This window comes from Archocentrus centrarchus, unplaced genomic scaffold (assembly GCF_007364275.1).
Source record: "Archocentrus centrarchus isolate MPI-CPG fArcCen1 unplaced genomic scaffold, fArcCen1 scaffold_53_ctg1, whole genome shotgun sequence".
Classification (NCBI taxonomy): Eukaryota; Metazoa; Chordata; class Actinopteri; order Cichliformes; family Cichlidae; genus Archocentrus; species Archocentrus centrarchus.
In genome coordinates this window covers 828,574-843,243 of record NW_022060275.1, presented here as the reverse complement: position 1 = coordinate 843,243, position 14,670 = coordinate 828,574, and the positions used below count along the sequence as shown (strand labels likewise).

Below are 14,670 nucleotides of genomic sequence, written 5' to 3'. Positions count from 1 at the left end.
GGCTTCCACATTTCTTTCTTTTAGCTTCATCACTTTTGTCCCTCTGTAGTTACTAAAGCTCTGCACATCACCCTTGTTCTTCTAAACTGGTACCAGTGCATTTCCTCCCCATTCCTCAGGCTCTCCAACATTGTGCTAAACAATCTGGATAAACAGTCCACTGCCCTCTCTCATAGACACCTCCAAACCTCAGCAGGTATGTCATCTGGACCAATTTTCCTTTCCACTCTTTGTTATAGCTTCCCTCACTTCCTCCTTACTGATCCTCTGCACATCCTGATTCAACAGCTTGTCTCCATCTGTCAGTCTCAATACACTCTCTTCACTTATTTCCAGCTCTGTTCTTAACACGTAACCTGCTGCACATCCTTTCCAGCTGGATCTCTGCCTAGCCAATCGATACAAGCACAGTTCTCCTTCCTTAGTGACCAGCCTCACATACACCTTTTCCTTTGCAACCTCTGTCTTTGCTCTGCTCCTAGCCTCCCAGTACCTCTGTCTGTTTTCTACAGCTCCCTGGCTAACCAACTTTTTATTTACTAACCTCTTCCTTTGAATCCTTTTCCTGCACTTCTTCATTCCATCACCAAGTCTCCTCGTCTCCTTTCCTCTGTCCAAACAATACACCAAACATCATCTTGGGAGTTCCTCTCAACACTAAAGCTGCACCTTGCCAGTCATCTCCCCTACAACCCAGAGCCTGTCTGAAATCCTTCCTAAACTCTGTGCAGCACGCTTCCTTCTTCAACTTCCACCATTTAATCCTGATCTCTGCCATCACTCAGTTCCTCTTCTTCATGTCGGTATGTCTGTTATCCAGGTCATGGTGGTTTCTGGAGCTTGAAAAAAATGTGACTGAACTTCTTTAAGTCATTAAAATGTTTAACCTCTCAAACCAGAAGGTGTTTTTTTTCAAGCTCCAGAGACTCTTCTTGATGTCCAGAGTCATCCTACAAACTACCATCTGATGCTGCCTAGCTACATTCTTCCTTAATGCCACCTTGCAGCTTTTCAGATTGCACCTTCTGCATAGGATGTAGTCCACCTGTACACCTTTATCCAGTCTTATAGCCCTCCCCCAAACACACACACACACACACACACATTCCTCCTACATTTTGAAGGACATGTTCACCACAGCCATTTCCATCATTTTTGGCAAACCCCACCACCATCCGTCCTCCTCTAAAGGCATACCTACCAACACCTCCTCATCACCTCTGTTCCCTTCACCTACATGTCCATTGAAGTCAGCTCCAGTCACCACTCTCTCCACTCTGGGGAGACTCTTTAAACTTTATGCTGTACATGGTTAAGGTGGTCATTTTAAATACGTCATATTGTGTTCAATCTGCAGTAATCCATCATATTCTGTAAAATAATATGTTTGTAGTGGCATCTACATCTTGGTATACCTTGATTTTAAAACCTGTGTCATGTATTATTGTAATTATTATATATTAAAATACATTATGTGTGGGTTTCCTCCCACAGTCCAAAGAGATGCCGTTACTGGGGTTAGGTTAACTGGTGATTCTGTGTTAGCCCAGCATCCTGAGTGTTGCCGTAAACCATCGTTACTGCTAATGTTCGTTGTATGTAAGTGTCTGGTTTCAGCGTTAGCAGTATAGGGCTTCTTCAAAGGCTTTTTATTTGCTTTTTTGTGTTCATTTCTACATTTTGTTTATGTCGCTTCATCTTTAGATTTTCTGCCTTATTTTAAAGTTGTGTTTGCTGACTACAGAAACCTTTCTCACAATGAGGACGGGGGGAAAACCACAGAAGAAACACCCTGTAACAGAGGAAGGAGGAGGAGGGTCGTACTCGATGTGTCTGAACTGCTACAAGAAGAGTTGGTTTAATAACAGCAAAAGGCACAATGGAAAAAACATTTCTTCTGTGGATGGTCTGTAAGTACATAAAGTAAATTTTGGGTCTTCAAAAAGACCTAAAGATGCTGTTTCTGTTGTTTCCTGGGTCAAATGTCCAGTTTGTGTAGAAGACAAATAAGAAAAACCACTTCCTGTGTTCTCTGCTCATTCTGCATCCGTTTGCAGCTCAACAAAACCAACGACTTCTGTGGAAATGATCAGTTTTGTTTCCTCTCAGTGAATGTAAAATCTATAAACTAACCTGTCATTTCTCTTTAGTTCTGATTTCACTGCTGAGCTGCACTTCAAACCGAGGTCAGTAACCTTCTTCTGCCACAGCTTCAACCTGAAATTAATTTCACCTTTTTGTTTCGGTTGAACGACCCTCACAAATATGACCCGAGTGTTTTATCCCAAAAAGTACCATCGTAAAGAAACTGTTTTGACACAGATAAGGAAGATCAACAGAGATGTTGCTTCACTCCTGAGTGGTTGTGATGTCTGGTTTTGCAGAATATGAAAGGAAAGTCTAATATAGATGTACTTAATATGGCTCCACCTCACAGCTCGTCTGACTGTGAGTCCCAGCAGCTCTCAGCTGTTTGATGGAGACTCTGTGACTCTGAGCTGTGAGGAGGACGACAGCTCTGCTGGATGGACTCTGAGGAGAAACACAAGCACAGAAACCAGAGCTGAGTGTGAGGAGTGGGGAGGAGCAGCTGGTTCTTCCTGTAACATCAACAGTGTCCTCCAATGGGACAGTGGAGTTTACTGGTGTGAGTCCAGAGAGGGTGCCATCAGTAACATGGTTAACCTCACAGTCTCTGGTAAGCTGAGTGTGTGGAGTTAGTGTTGATGAAGCTGTGTGTAAATGGATGAAATGCTGTAGTTTGTCTCTGTGTTGAGGTGGATCAGTGATCCTGCAGAGTCCTGTCCTCCCTGTGATGGAGGGAGATGACGTCACTCTGCTCTGTCAAACAGAGACCACTCCCTCCAACCTCCCAGCTGCTTTCTATAAAGATGGCTCCCTCATCAGGAAGCAGCCTACAGGTCACATGACCATCCAGCATGTTTCCAGGTCTGATGAAGGCCTCTACAAGTGTGACATCAGCGGTCATGGAGAGTCTCCATCCAGCTGGATCACTGTCACAGGTGAGGAGCTTCACTCTGATTTCACCTCTTACTTCATCTACAAATTCACCTGAACAGGTGGGATTCTCTCTGCAGGCAGACCTGTAACCACAACCCCACCCCCGTCCTCAGCCTCACCTCCTGACCCCACCTCGCTCCACTTTGTGTTCAGAGTTGTGTATCACCTGGTGGTGTTCTGTCCGTACTTCATCTGCACTCTCATCATGGTGTCTTTATATCGACACAGAGCCACAGGTAACACTCTTCTCTATTATTTACTGGTTACTTTTGTTTCCATTCCAAATGTCTGATTACATCATCTGACCTCCTCTCTGTGGCAGCATCCCCACCCGCCCAAGCTGAGCAGAGATTGGCTGAAGACTTTGCCAACATTATAGCGGTGACCACTGAGCATCACTTCTGAGACGCACAGAGTCCTGTCAGGGTGACTGACCTATGAAAGAAATCTACTTTCAATTGTTATATGTGTTTGTTCTGTCAGCAATGGTGTCTCTGGTGATTTAGGTGATTTCTACTCTTCAGTCAAATATCTAAGGTTATACTGATGCATTTTGTTTTCCGCACATTTGTTTGAAAGATTTCTATAGAGAACTGGGGAAAAAAAGTGTCTTGCAGACATTCAAGGTTGTGTTTGAGTCTCTTATTGTCCTGCAAGAGCATCACCTCACAATGAGTTTGGAGCCACACTTGTAGTCCATGAATGGACGCTAATAAAGGATGAGTGCAGAAATATGGATTAAGATCACGTCTATCAGTTACTGGAAAATGCTCGTACTTTGTCTAAGTTTCATTCACAACAACTTTTTTTCTTTATTTGTTTAAAAATATTGTGTAAACACAACAACTGAAGAAGAAGAGTCGACCACCTGTCCCAGGGCCAGCACCAGCACCCCAAGGCTGCAAGACAGCACCCATCGAAGCCCCGACCACCACCACCAAAGAGGGCAGACACAGACACCATAAAACCCAGCCACCTCCCAGGCATAGGGGGAGATGAGACTACAGCTGACCGCCCACCAAGTAGTGGGATCGATCAATAAAGTCACATCACTTCGATTTACAAAAACATCTTACATGAACAACACGCTAACCCACCTTCTCTACCAAGCCGCGGCGTTCACCATTTGCTTGTGGAAGCAGCTGCTGGGGAGTGGGTGTAGTTGAAAAGAGCTCCAAAAAGAAACAGTTACATGTAGAGTTCCTGTAGGGAAGAAGCTACAAACATTCTTAAAGCTTTGTCATTAGAGGTGCGAAGTTTACTCACTGAAAGTGAACCTCTGGTGAGGTCACTCCTTTTGGTACCAGTGTCTTCCTCTGAGGCAGAGAGGAGCTTTAGTGCTCTTAGACGGTTAAAGACTTGGTTACGCACAACTATGACACAGCAAAGGCTGAACCATGTTGCAGTGTGTCACGTCCATGAGGACAAATTAGACTTCTTAACTAAGAAGTCAGTGTGCACACAGTTTATTTCTTTTACACAGAGACACAAACAGGTATTTAGTGATTTTATTTGAAAGGCCCACAATAGCTGTAGTCTGATACCTTAATATATGGTATAAAGATAATCCTACATTTGTATTTACATGGTTTTGTTTGTTCAGAATTAAGGTGTAATGTGCTCTTCAGTTTGTATTCTTTGATGTATTGAGTGTTGTTATGAACTGTGTATAGGACATTTACTGTTTATAGTTTATTGGTGCCAATACAGTGATGCAATTAATTCATCTTTTGACTTTCTTTCATAGATAATGGCTCCACTCACTAAATGAATGATTTGAAGCTACCACAGTCTTGAAGTTCTCTAATATTATATAAATTAAGTACGCAGCTGCAATGCTCTTGTTGTCTTTGGTAATTTTGACCTGATTTCAGTCTGCTCTTGTTTAATTACTAATGGCTATATTTGTGGAATTGTGTGGTAATTTCTCCTAGCCAAATTATAATGCACCAGGTAAATACAAACACTTGGGAATATGAGAAATTTAGGTGTGTCATATAATAGATTCTAAGAGTTTCAAATATTTGTTACTGTTGGAAGAAATGTGAAAAATTGAAGGCTTTTCTTAATTGTTGAAGGTGCAGAGTAAATACAAAGAAAGTTAAATAAATACATAGTAAAAGTATTACAATGTATTTCTAATACAGTTAACCCCAAAATATCCTGAATCCTTTTAGAAAAGTAAATGATTTAATAAATAAATAAACAGGCAGAGCTTAAAAGTTACGCCCTTGTTGGTCCAGTCACGTGACTCTGTCAAGGCTCATTTGGGAACGCCCCCTTCTACCTCGTTGTCTTCGAGCTCTGCTGCTGAAGTTAGTTATGTTGATCGCTGGTGTTGTTATTGCGGCTACAATCCTTTTCTCTCGTTGTGTGTCCTCTCCGGCTCCGTCATTAGAAGGTGAGTTGGGGGACGGGGAGTGGCAGTGGGGGGGTTACAGGATCATCAAACGTCCCATAATTCAACATTTCTTTCTGAGCGAGAACGCTGCTTTTCAGTCCAGCCGATTAGTCGGTGTATGTTTAACATACGTGGACGCAGAGTTTCTCCGGCATCGTTGGGCCAACTAGTGCATTCAGATAAAGTGGGAATTTGCGAGTTCCCGGTCGGAGTTTTCACCTGGAGCGACCTCTCCACGCGGATTTCCAACCTGAAAAGTTGTAAGCCCACCGGGTTAATCCAAGATGGCGGCAGTGAAACGAAACAGCAGGAAAAGTGAAACTTTGAGTCCGTAGTGCAGCTGTTTGTGTATTTGTGAGGCACTAAATAAGCCAGCCAGCGAGCACAGACCAATTTCTACCAATGAACGTGCTGCAGCGGTATTTCTAAACACACACACACACACACAAATTGCGTTACGGATAACACAGACTCGTTTTTATCACGGAGATTTACTTACTGCATCAGATCGTTTGTCAGCTCTAATGAGTATTAGAACCAGGAATTTGTGCTGATTAAATGTTGTATGTGAAATATATATTTTAGTTTGCAAAGACTGTGTAAAGGATTGTAAAGTTTGGGTTTCTTTGGGTTCCTGCACATGTGGCTGTGGGGGGGGGATGAGGATATACTGGCAAAGCAGTCATTGGAAGTGCAGTCAGCTTAATTACAGATGCCATTATGTAATACTGAAGCTAAGAGCATTACTAATAGTCAAATCCAAAGGATATGGCAGGATCACCGGGACATCTGTGACACAGGACAGCATCTTTGTAACAGTCAGAGGCGTGTTGGTCACTCCAGCTGTTAACCACCCAAATGGACGGTGTGTGCGCGGCACTGAACCTGAATCAGTTCAGCATGTGTCGGGCTGCTGGCCCTGACAGGCAGGAGGCTTATTAACAGCTGAAGGTTACTTTCACATTGGAGCACCTTCTTGAAAAGGAGCTGTCGCATGTTTATGGTCAGTTGATGACTTTTGTGATGAGAACAGGCTTAATAGAAATAATCTAAAGGGTTTTTTTTTTCTAACTCCTGATCCACACTCCGGTCCAGCAGGTGGCGTTAATGCACCTCTAAGCTGGTTTGCCAACTGCCATTAAACCCAGAAGAAGAAGAACTGGCGCAGCATGAGCTTAATGTTGAAATGTTTTGTTTTCATAAGCAACCTCCAAATACATTTCTATTGCAGGTCTGTTTTTGTTTGCTAATAAAGGCGTTAAAGCATAAAAAAATATTTTGTTGGAGCCCCTCGGTACTGCTGCTACCAGAGAGCAGTGGAGGTGTGGAAAAACATGTCAGCGGTGATTCACTTGGTGTCGCTCTTTTCCAAATGATGGAAACTGATGTCAGCGCTGGAGAACTTTGATGCTGCTCATGTGGGTGAAACGGAGACTCAAGAGCTGCAGTTTAAACGAAGCATCGATGCAACAAATTTGTGGATTTTTATGATCTAATTATTCGCGTTACTCAAGTTAATCGTTGCAGCCCTACTGTGGTGTTACTTTTTTATTTGTAAACCTGAAGGTTTTCCAGTGCTTTTTTAAAATTCTTAAATAAATGATGAATATGTCACACTTAATGAATTTTTTCTCTTTAATTATAGTACTCATTTTATATTTTAATTTAGTATTATTTGTATTTCCCCTTTGTTGCTCTCATTAAACAGTGCATTTTGTGTTTATATCACACAGTGGTCGAAGTGAGGCATCAACAAGATGCCACCCTTGAATGTCGGGGTCCCAGAGATGCAGAGATCACCCGGATAGAGTGGATCAGACCTGAGCTCAGGTCCAATGGTTACGTGTTCTTCTACAGAAACAAGCGTCCATATGAGAAATACCAGCATGAGTCCTTTAAAGGCCGAGTGGAGCTGAGAGATCCAAACATGAAGGACGGAGACGTTTCTGTGATTCTCAGGAACGTCAGCATCAGTGATACAGGAACGTATGAGTGTCGCGTCAGATCAAGGAACTCAGGGAACTTCAAGCACTCAAAGTCACCTCAAAGTCACAGCCTCAGGTGAGTTTGTAGAAGTGACACAGTTTCTTCCATTAGAAGCGTCACACTTGGAGGCTCTGATGTTAATCGTGGTAATGGCAGCGGTTTATTTCCCACTTCCACTGTCAGGGTTTGCAGCGTGGGGATCTAAAGTTTCTCAAGGGGTGGAAGCTAAAGAATTGCATTAAGTGTTCAGAAATTAGACATTTTTATACTTGATATCTAAAGTAGGGCTGGGCGATTATATCAAGTTTTTAAAAAATATCAACATATTTTCATATGCAATATAAGATGAGACAGTATCGTTTATATCGATATAGTCTGTCACGTTACAGTCATACTTGTAGCTCCACCAGTTCACCTTTCTCTTCTCCCAGTGTTTCTCTGCACAGCTTCACACTGCCCCGCCTCTCTCCGCTTCCCCCGTAAATCATGCTGGAAGTGACAGCATGGCAGCGTTTGCAACTTAGTGACTTTGCCGCTAGATTTAGCGGCTTTTCAGACCCACTGGTGACTTTTTTTTTTCCCCAAAAGTGACTGGCGAGAAAATTTAGCAACTTTTTCTGGTAAGCTCAATGACTTTGTAACCCCCCCCAACCCTTGTAGAGTTTTGGAAACCTGAAATCCTCCGCTGTCATGGTGTTTTGTGTACATACAGCCTTCGTACTGCATCTGTAGCCTCTTTCCCACCAACAGGGTTCCGGAGCCCGTGCCGTAATTTGAACCGTTAGGCGGGTTTTCCACCGCCAAAGCACTCGGTGCTCGGCCGAAAAACGGGTTCAATTCCGGCCCCGCAAACTAGCTGGTCTGGAACCAGGAACGCGTGCCGAAAACGGCAGAAGGGCGTGACTCTGCCATCTCAACATCAAGTTTTCTACCATATTACATGTGTATTACATGAGAAAAGCGAAGCGATTTTCACGGCTGTGAATTAGGTTGGGTTCTAAGGCTGAACTTGCTGCTTTGTATCAGTTCATATCACAGATAAAAGGACAAAGTGCGTACTTGTCGTCTTGCTCTAATTGCTGTCTGTGTTTCCCTCTGTGCTGCACACAGATGCTGCAGTAGTTTGGTTTGGACCATAAAACGTATTTGCAGCACAAGAAAGGAGAGTGTGTTCTCCCACGTTTGTGCGCTTCGGCTTCCGTGTCCAGACGAGGACCCGCCCACACTCATACGTAAAGGAGCAGTTCACAGAAACGCGGTGGGAACGCGGGCCTGTTCTTAATCGTTTCGCCGGTTCCTTGGGTTCGGCACGGGAACTTGCTCCGGCTCCAGAACCTCGGCGGTGGGAAAGTAGCATGATTGTACGCTTTGGCATCACCCAGACCCCCAAGAGTCCCTGCCTGCAGGCAAGATGGCCCCACTGTACCACAACGCCATAGCAGATTTGGTTTGTTCACACCGACCGCGTCATTTCACTGGATGAATTTGCAGCATTAATTTTTTCGGATCAAGTTCGATTTTTCTGACTTTCACAAGCGAACAAACAGGTCTGACCAATCAGAGTGCTGCATTTAGCAACATGTGAGTTCATATCTCAAAATGCACATCGATATACTGAATATAAGATAAGATAAGATAAGATAGTGTTTATTTGTCACATGCACAGTTATACACAGTACAATGCACAGTGAAATGTATTTTGTACCTGCAACCTTATATACACACACATATAAATAAGAAGAATAAAAATTAAAAAAAAGTAATTCACACTATACTCTATATACTATACACTATACACACTTTTTAAATTATAATATTTACACTGTGCAATAATGGTCCAGTTAGGGCTCAGAGTTGAGCAGACGGATGGCTTGTGGGTAAAAACTCTTCTTCAACCTTTCAGTCTTAGTCCTCAGGCAGCGGTAACGCCGGCCTGATGGGAGCAGGGAGACGAGAGAGTGTCCGGGGTGGCTGGGCTGTTTTAGGATCTTCATGGCCCTCAGCCTGCACTGCTTGGTGTAAATGTCCTGCAGGTTGGGGAGGGTGGTTCTGATGGTCCGTTCAGCTGAACGAACCACCCTTTTTAGGGCCATGAAGTCCTGCTTGGTGCAGTTTCCCATCCAGGTGGTGATGCTCCCACGCATGATGCTCTCAATGGTGCAGGTGTAAAAGTTCCTGAGCACCTTGAGTGGGAGCTTGAAGTCTCTCAGCCGCCTGAGGAGGTAGAGACGCTGTCTGGCCTTCTTCACAGTGATGTTTATGTGATGAGTCCAGGACAGGTCCTGTGAGATGGTCACTCCCAGGTATTTGAAAGTGTCCACTCTTTCCACCTCAGCACCACTGATGACAAGTGGATGGTAGTCCCTCTGCTGCTTCCTGCTGAAGTCCACGATCAGTTCCTTTGTTTTGCTGACGTTGAGCAGGAGGTGGTTCTCCTGGCACCAGTTCTCCATACAACGATGTGGGAATAGTAAAGTCTTAGCACAGACACACAGCTACACGCTGCTCCGGCTCCCAACTCTGCCAACAAGAGCTCAAACTGCCCACTGATATCCTGAAATATGAGCGAAAGTGGCCGTGATGCATTCAACTCCAGGATCAACCCGTGAAACTCTGCTGCTGCTGCTTTCTTGTGAACCCAGAAGCTTTGTTTCTTCCTTCTCTTGTTTAGAAACATCACAACCTCATTACATCATCGTCTGATGTCGACTTTGGGTCTTTCACAGCGCGTTTTATGAGGACGATTTATTTGCAAAAATGCAACACGTCCGGTGTGTGTAGGTTACACGACAAGTTCACATCCGAAAGATTTGGAATTTCGTGTCATTTTACGCAACATATCTGGTGTGAAACGGCCTTCAGTCACGTGACCTTAACAGCAGAAGTGTGCTCGCAGACGCTGCATTGACGGGGTGGGCCTGTTGCTGTGATATGTCGGCGCTTATGTTTATGGATTTACTGAGCTGGCTGTTCAGTCAGTCTGTCACAGTACTGGATGTACAGGAGTACACACAGGAGGAAGTACTTTCCAGTGAAGCAGACTTCACCAGTCAGGCTTTGTAAAGAATCAGTCAGCCTTTCATTTTTTGTTCTGTATCTTTTCTATTTACATTTTAATAGCACAGCTGTGTCTTTTTTCACTGAAGAAAAAAAGCATTAATTTATTTGAGGAGGATTATTTAAATATGCTAATAGTTGAATTAGAGTAATTTCTCATGTACATCTACAGCTGAATGTTAAGAAAAATGTCTGCGTGACATTTGGGACATGTAGCTTTGACTCTGAAGTGCCTTTTTGTTTATACTTTGGGAAGAAAAAATATCGATATATATCGTATATATCGCCATTCAGCTAAAAAATAGAGATATTACTTTTAGTCCATATCGCCCAGCCCTACTCCAAAGTAAATTGAAAGTACTGAATTTGAATTTTATAGTGTTTCAATGTAATTTTAAATATGAGGCCCAAAAGATGTGAGGGCAAAAATGTGGCCAAATCAACCCAATGGTGCATTGTTAAAAATAATAAATACTCTGACTAGTTCAGCAATATCAAAAGTCCTGAAAAACCACAGAGCACAAAGTGCACGATGGCAAAATTATTTCCTTTAAGAGAAATGACTTTAAGTCCTGAGGAGGCGGGAACATCACTGACGAGCCTTCATCAACAGAAATGCATGAAGTTTATGACAAAGTTTTAAATCAATATAGTTTATAGGAAAGTGGCAAATAATGATACAGATACTTAAAAACAATGCTCGATATCAGCTGTGATGACCATGCTGAGGTGATAAATACTTCCATCTATTAGCAGATTTTACATGAGCTTCCACAGCTGCTTTCCAACCTGCAGCCAGTATGGAGTTAGCAGAAAGGTCGATGTGGCTAATGAAACTAGGCCATCTTCAGCTTCAGTGCAAAGTAATGAGGTCACCTTTGACCCCACAGTGAAAGCAGTCACCACAGTCTGCCCAACAGCATCGCTGTAAACTGTACCACAGCAAAGAAATCAGACCAGTTTAGATTCACGGGTCCCCATAACCTCTGAATGGAATCATTACCATGTGAGTCACATGACACTAACCTGATAACAGCAGCACATCTCATCCAATGTGTGAATCAAAATCCCAGAAGGAAAAGCTTTAAAGGCCCACCCTGTGAGCAGCACTCACCCTCCTGTCCTCTTCCATACATGCTGTGCTGCTCCCTGTGATCACTGCCTCTTAACACAATGCTGTAAGATGATCTGGCTCCTGTGTGTTTCAGCAGTTACTGTTGGTGTGTCTGCAGATCAGTTTATTTCCTTATCACTACATTTTGTAGTTGTGAGATAATCAGATGTTCTGCCCCAAAGCCTCTGAGTGAGTGTTTGTAAAAAAATATGTCTGCATACCCGCTAACTTGCTGTTGCTGCTCTGCAGGTTTCGTGGAGAAAGCCACCAAGAATGAAGGAGACAACACGAGGTTTCTTTCACTAGTAACCGGTGTGCCAGTTGCTGTTTTGCTTCTTGTTCCTGTCGTTGTTGTTTTTGGTGTATTCATGTACAGAAAACTAAAAAAAAAAATAGCAAATGTTCTGAAATGCAAGTCAAATCCTTCACCTTCTTCCTATTAAGTGATTGTGGGTCCTGCTGTCCCACAGAGAAGATATATTTGAATAAGGTCTGATTCCATTGGTTAGCGCTGCCACCTTGTGGCAGCAAAGGTGAGGTGCAGCTGGCCAGTCAGCTGATCTCAGGTTTCAGATTCTCTCATCCAGCATTAAGTGAGATAAATAAAAAAATTAAATATAAGATCAGTTTAGGGCAAGAATTAGTGCGGGCACAGCTGTGGGCTAATGAATGCACATTATTAAGCACTTGAAGCCCCTCATTACCTTGGCAGCTGGTCAGTTTGTCCCCTTCCCTGATATCTGGTGCTGCTTCTCAGTTTATTACTGAGGTCACTGTGTTGTAACACAGAGGGTGCTGTGGATCCACAGTGGCATTAACAGAGGACACTTTGCTGTAACTCTTCATATTACAGCCCATGACTAAGGTAGTAAGGAACCTGTAATTACATGTAAGCAGTAGTCGTGGGCTGTGATGAAGTTTTACCCATGTTGCTGATATTAGGAGTGAAAAGGAAACGAAACCTGTGAAATTTTTTTTTCTATTTGCATATTTTATATTTTTGTATGTGTATAAAATCACTACCAATGGAAAGAAGATTTCATCAGAGTGTAAAATATAACTACGCAGTATTTTTAAACAATATCTAAAATTTTAAGTGTAGTTTTTGTCTTCAGTGTAAATATTTTCCAGCATTCCTTTGTCATCTTTTAATTTATGTACTGTGCACATCGTGTTAGTACAAACTCTAGCTGGACTGGAGTTGTGCTCTCGTATAATAAAAACACACTTAAAGTTTGATTGTGTCATTGTGAGTGATTACTTTAGTTACAGGAAGTGAAATCTAAGGGCTCATAACATTAAGCACTTTATTAGTAATATGTGGGCAGGCTCAGACTCCAGTTCACGAGTTGCTGCTTTCTCACATGATGCTGAAAAGGTACTCGACAGGAAATTCTTTTTCAGATCTTTGTTTTTGAAGAAATTTTTATTAAATATAAGTGTTTATTGTACAATACACCAAAAGCAGCAGTAGAAACTCAGGGTATTTATCATATTTTGAACTTGGAGTAGTATCTGTCACCAGGTCTATTAAGTATTAAGCATCCCCGAGATTAATAATTTACTCTTTTGACTCCCTGTAATCGTGTTATTTAAGGAAGCTCAGCAGTTTATTTAAAGAATTCCTCTGGGATGGTGAACGTCCACGAGTGAACATGAGAACGTTACAGAGATCAGTTTGTAATGGTGGCTGCGGGCTCCCAACTTCAGTGAGAAACACTTGGTGCACTGCCTCCAGAGAGGGCCTCCACCCACGTGATCTGTTGCAGCCGTCATCATCCACTCCTTTACCTTTACTCCATGGATTTCTCAGGAAGTGGGACGTTCACCCGGAGGGATCATCGGGCATCTCATCTGCAGAGGAAGTGGAGGAGAGTCTCCGGGCTGATTAAATGTGAGCCTCATTTAAATACAGCTGCTAGCATCTGGCTAAATCCTAAACTGAAAAAGTATAACTGGTTAATTGGACAGAGGGGATTAAAAGAAGTGTTCTTAGATTAGAGAATCCATATGATGACAGTACAGTCAAATCATTTGAGACCTTAAGAGCACAGCATGGATTACCCCAGAGAGACCCCCTGGTGGTGCTCAAGCACCCGCCCATTTTCCCTGGAGGAGAACAGTGCCCTTTCTGCCGGAGCCCAGTTTTTTCTTCATCAATATTTAAAAATAAAAATTACCCTCTGTTATCAATCCTCCCCAAATGTATTTTAATATCTGACTGCATTTATTTGAGTTCTTGTGAGCATTCTGACCCTGACCTGATCTGCAGCACCCATGAGCAGTCGCCTCACCCCCCACCTTCCTCCTCCGCTGCTACACAGCATCACAGACAGGTAATAACAGTGTTTGTGCATTTCTTCACATTGTTTGGAGCAAATTAACCACAAGTGGAGCAGAGTCATAACACCGCTGAAAACATCACATGGCTCCCGGCCCTTTAAAACAACAACAAAAAAGGTTTGTACTTGTATGTCATCAAATAGGTGATTTGAAAGCCTTCTCCAGCTGTTTACTCATGTTTGTCATGTTTAATGAAGGGGGACAACTGCAGCAGATGTCGGAGCATTTAAAGACAGTTTTACAAATTAGGCAATTCACTGGTTTGTTTTATTTAAACTCATTTTGATGCAAAAGCCTGAAGCACAAAGTGATCATCCACCCATCCTGTTCAGGGTTGTGGACGTGGGGTGGAGGGTGAAAATTTGACAATTTTGCATGTAGCTTGTGGACTGGTGTGCCTTCTACCCTGTATAGGCCGAAAATCAGACACTGACTTCTAAGAAATGAGTAATGCATGGTAGGTAACAGCTCTGTGTGTGTGTGTGTCTGTGTGTAATTCAGATATAATATTTTTGCAGACAATGCCACATGCATCGAGGGCGCCCCTGAGTCTCCTCCGCCCGCACTGATGATCCACACCCCTTCTACACCACAAACACCTCCACGGCCGGATGACTCGCACAGCTCATCTGAACCACCAGACCTGTCTGAGGAAACAAACATCAAACTTGCCATCCTAGACCTGCTGAGGCTTGCTATTTAGAAGTATCAACAAGAGATATGCTACAGCTGTATAGTAGATCATCCT

General features: G+C 43.0%; 1 protein-coding gene and 1 pseudogene across 1 annotated transcript; both read left to right on the top strand.

Moving 5' to 3' along the window:
* The first annotated feature begins 1,758 nt into the window (after nt 1–1,758).
* On the top strand, nt 1,759–3,768 carry LOC115777436 (Fc receptor-like protein 5; annotated as a pseudogene).
* A 1,520-nt stretch (nt 3,769–5,288) lies between these two features.
* LOC115777442 (coxsackievirus and adenovirus receptor-like) lies at nt 5,289–12,769 on the top strand. Its single transcript, XM_030725354.1, has 3 exons — nt 5,289–5,422; nt 7,156–7,483; nt 11,829–12,769. The coding sequence occupies exons 1-3, from the start codon at nt 5,344–5,346 to the stop codon at nt 11,854–11,856; spliced, it is 435 nt and encodes a 144-aa protein (XP_030581214.1). The 5' UTR covers nt 5,289–5,343; the 3' UTR covers nt 11,857–12,769.
* The last annotated feature ends 1,901 nt before the right edge of the window (nt 12,770–14,670 follow it).

Bases quoted from the DNA above. Each gene is read 5' to 3' on its own strand.
- LOC115777442 (XM_030725354.1), top strand. From the start codon at position 5,344: ATGTTGATCGCTGGTGTTGTTATTGCGGCTACAATCCTTTTCTCTCGT. The intron at 5,423-7,155 runs GTGAGTTGGGGG...TATATCACACAG, and splicing joins TCCGGCTCCGTCATTAGAAG to TGGTCGAAGTGAGGCATCAA. The intron at 7,484-11,828 runs GTGAGTTTGTAG...GCTGCTCTGCAG, and splicing joins CCTCAAAGTCACAGCCTCAG to GTTTCGTGGAGAAAGCCACC.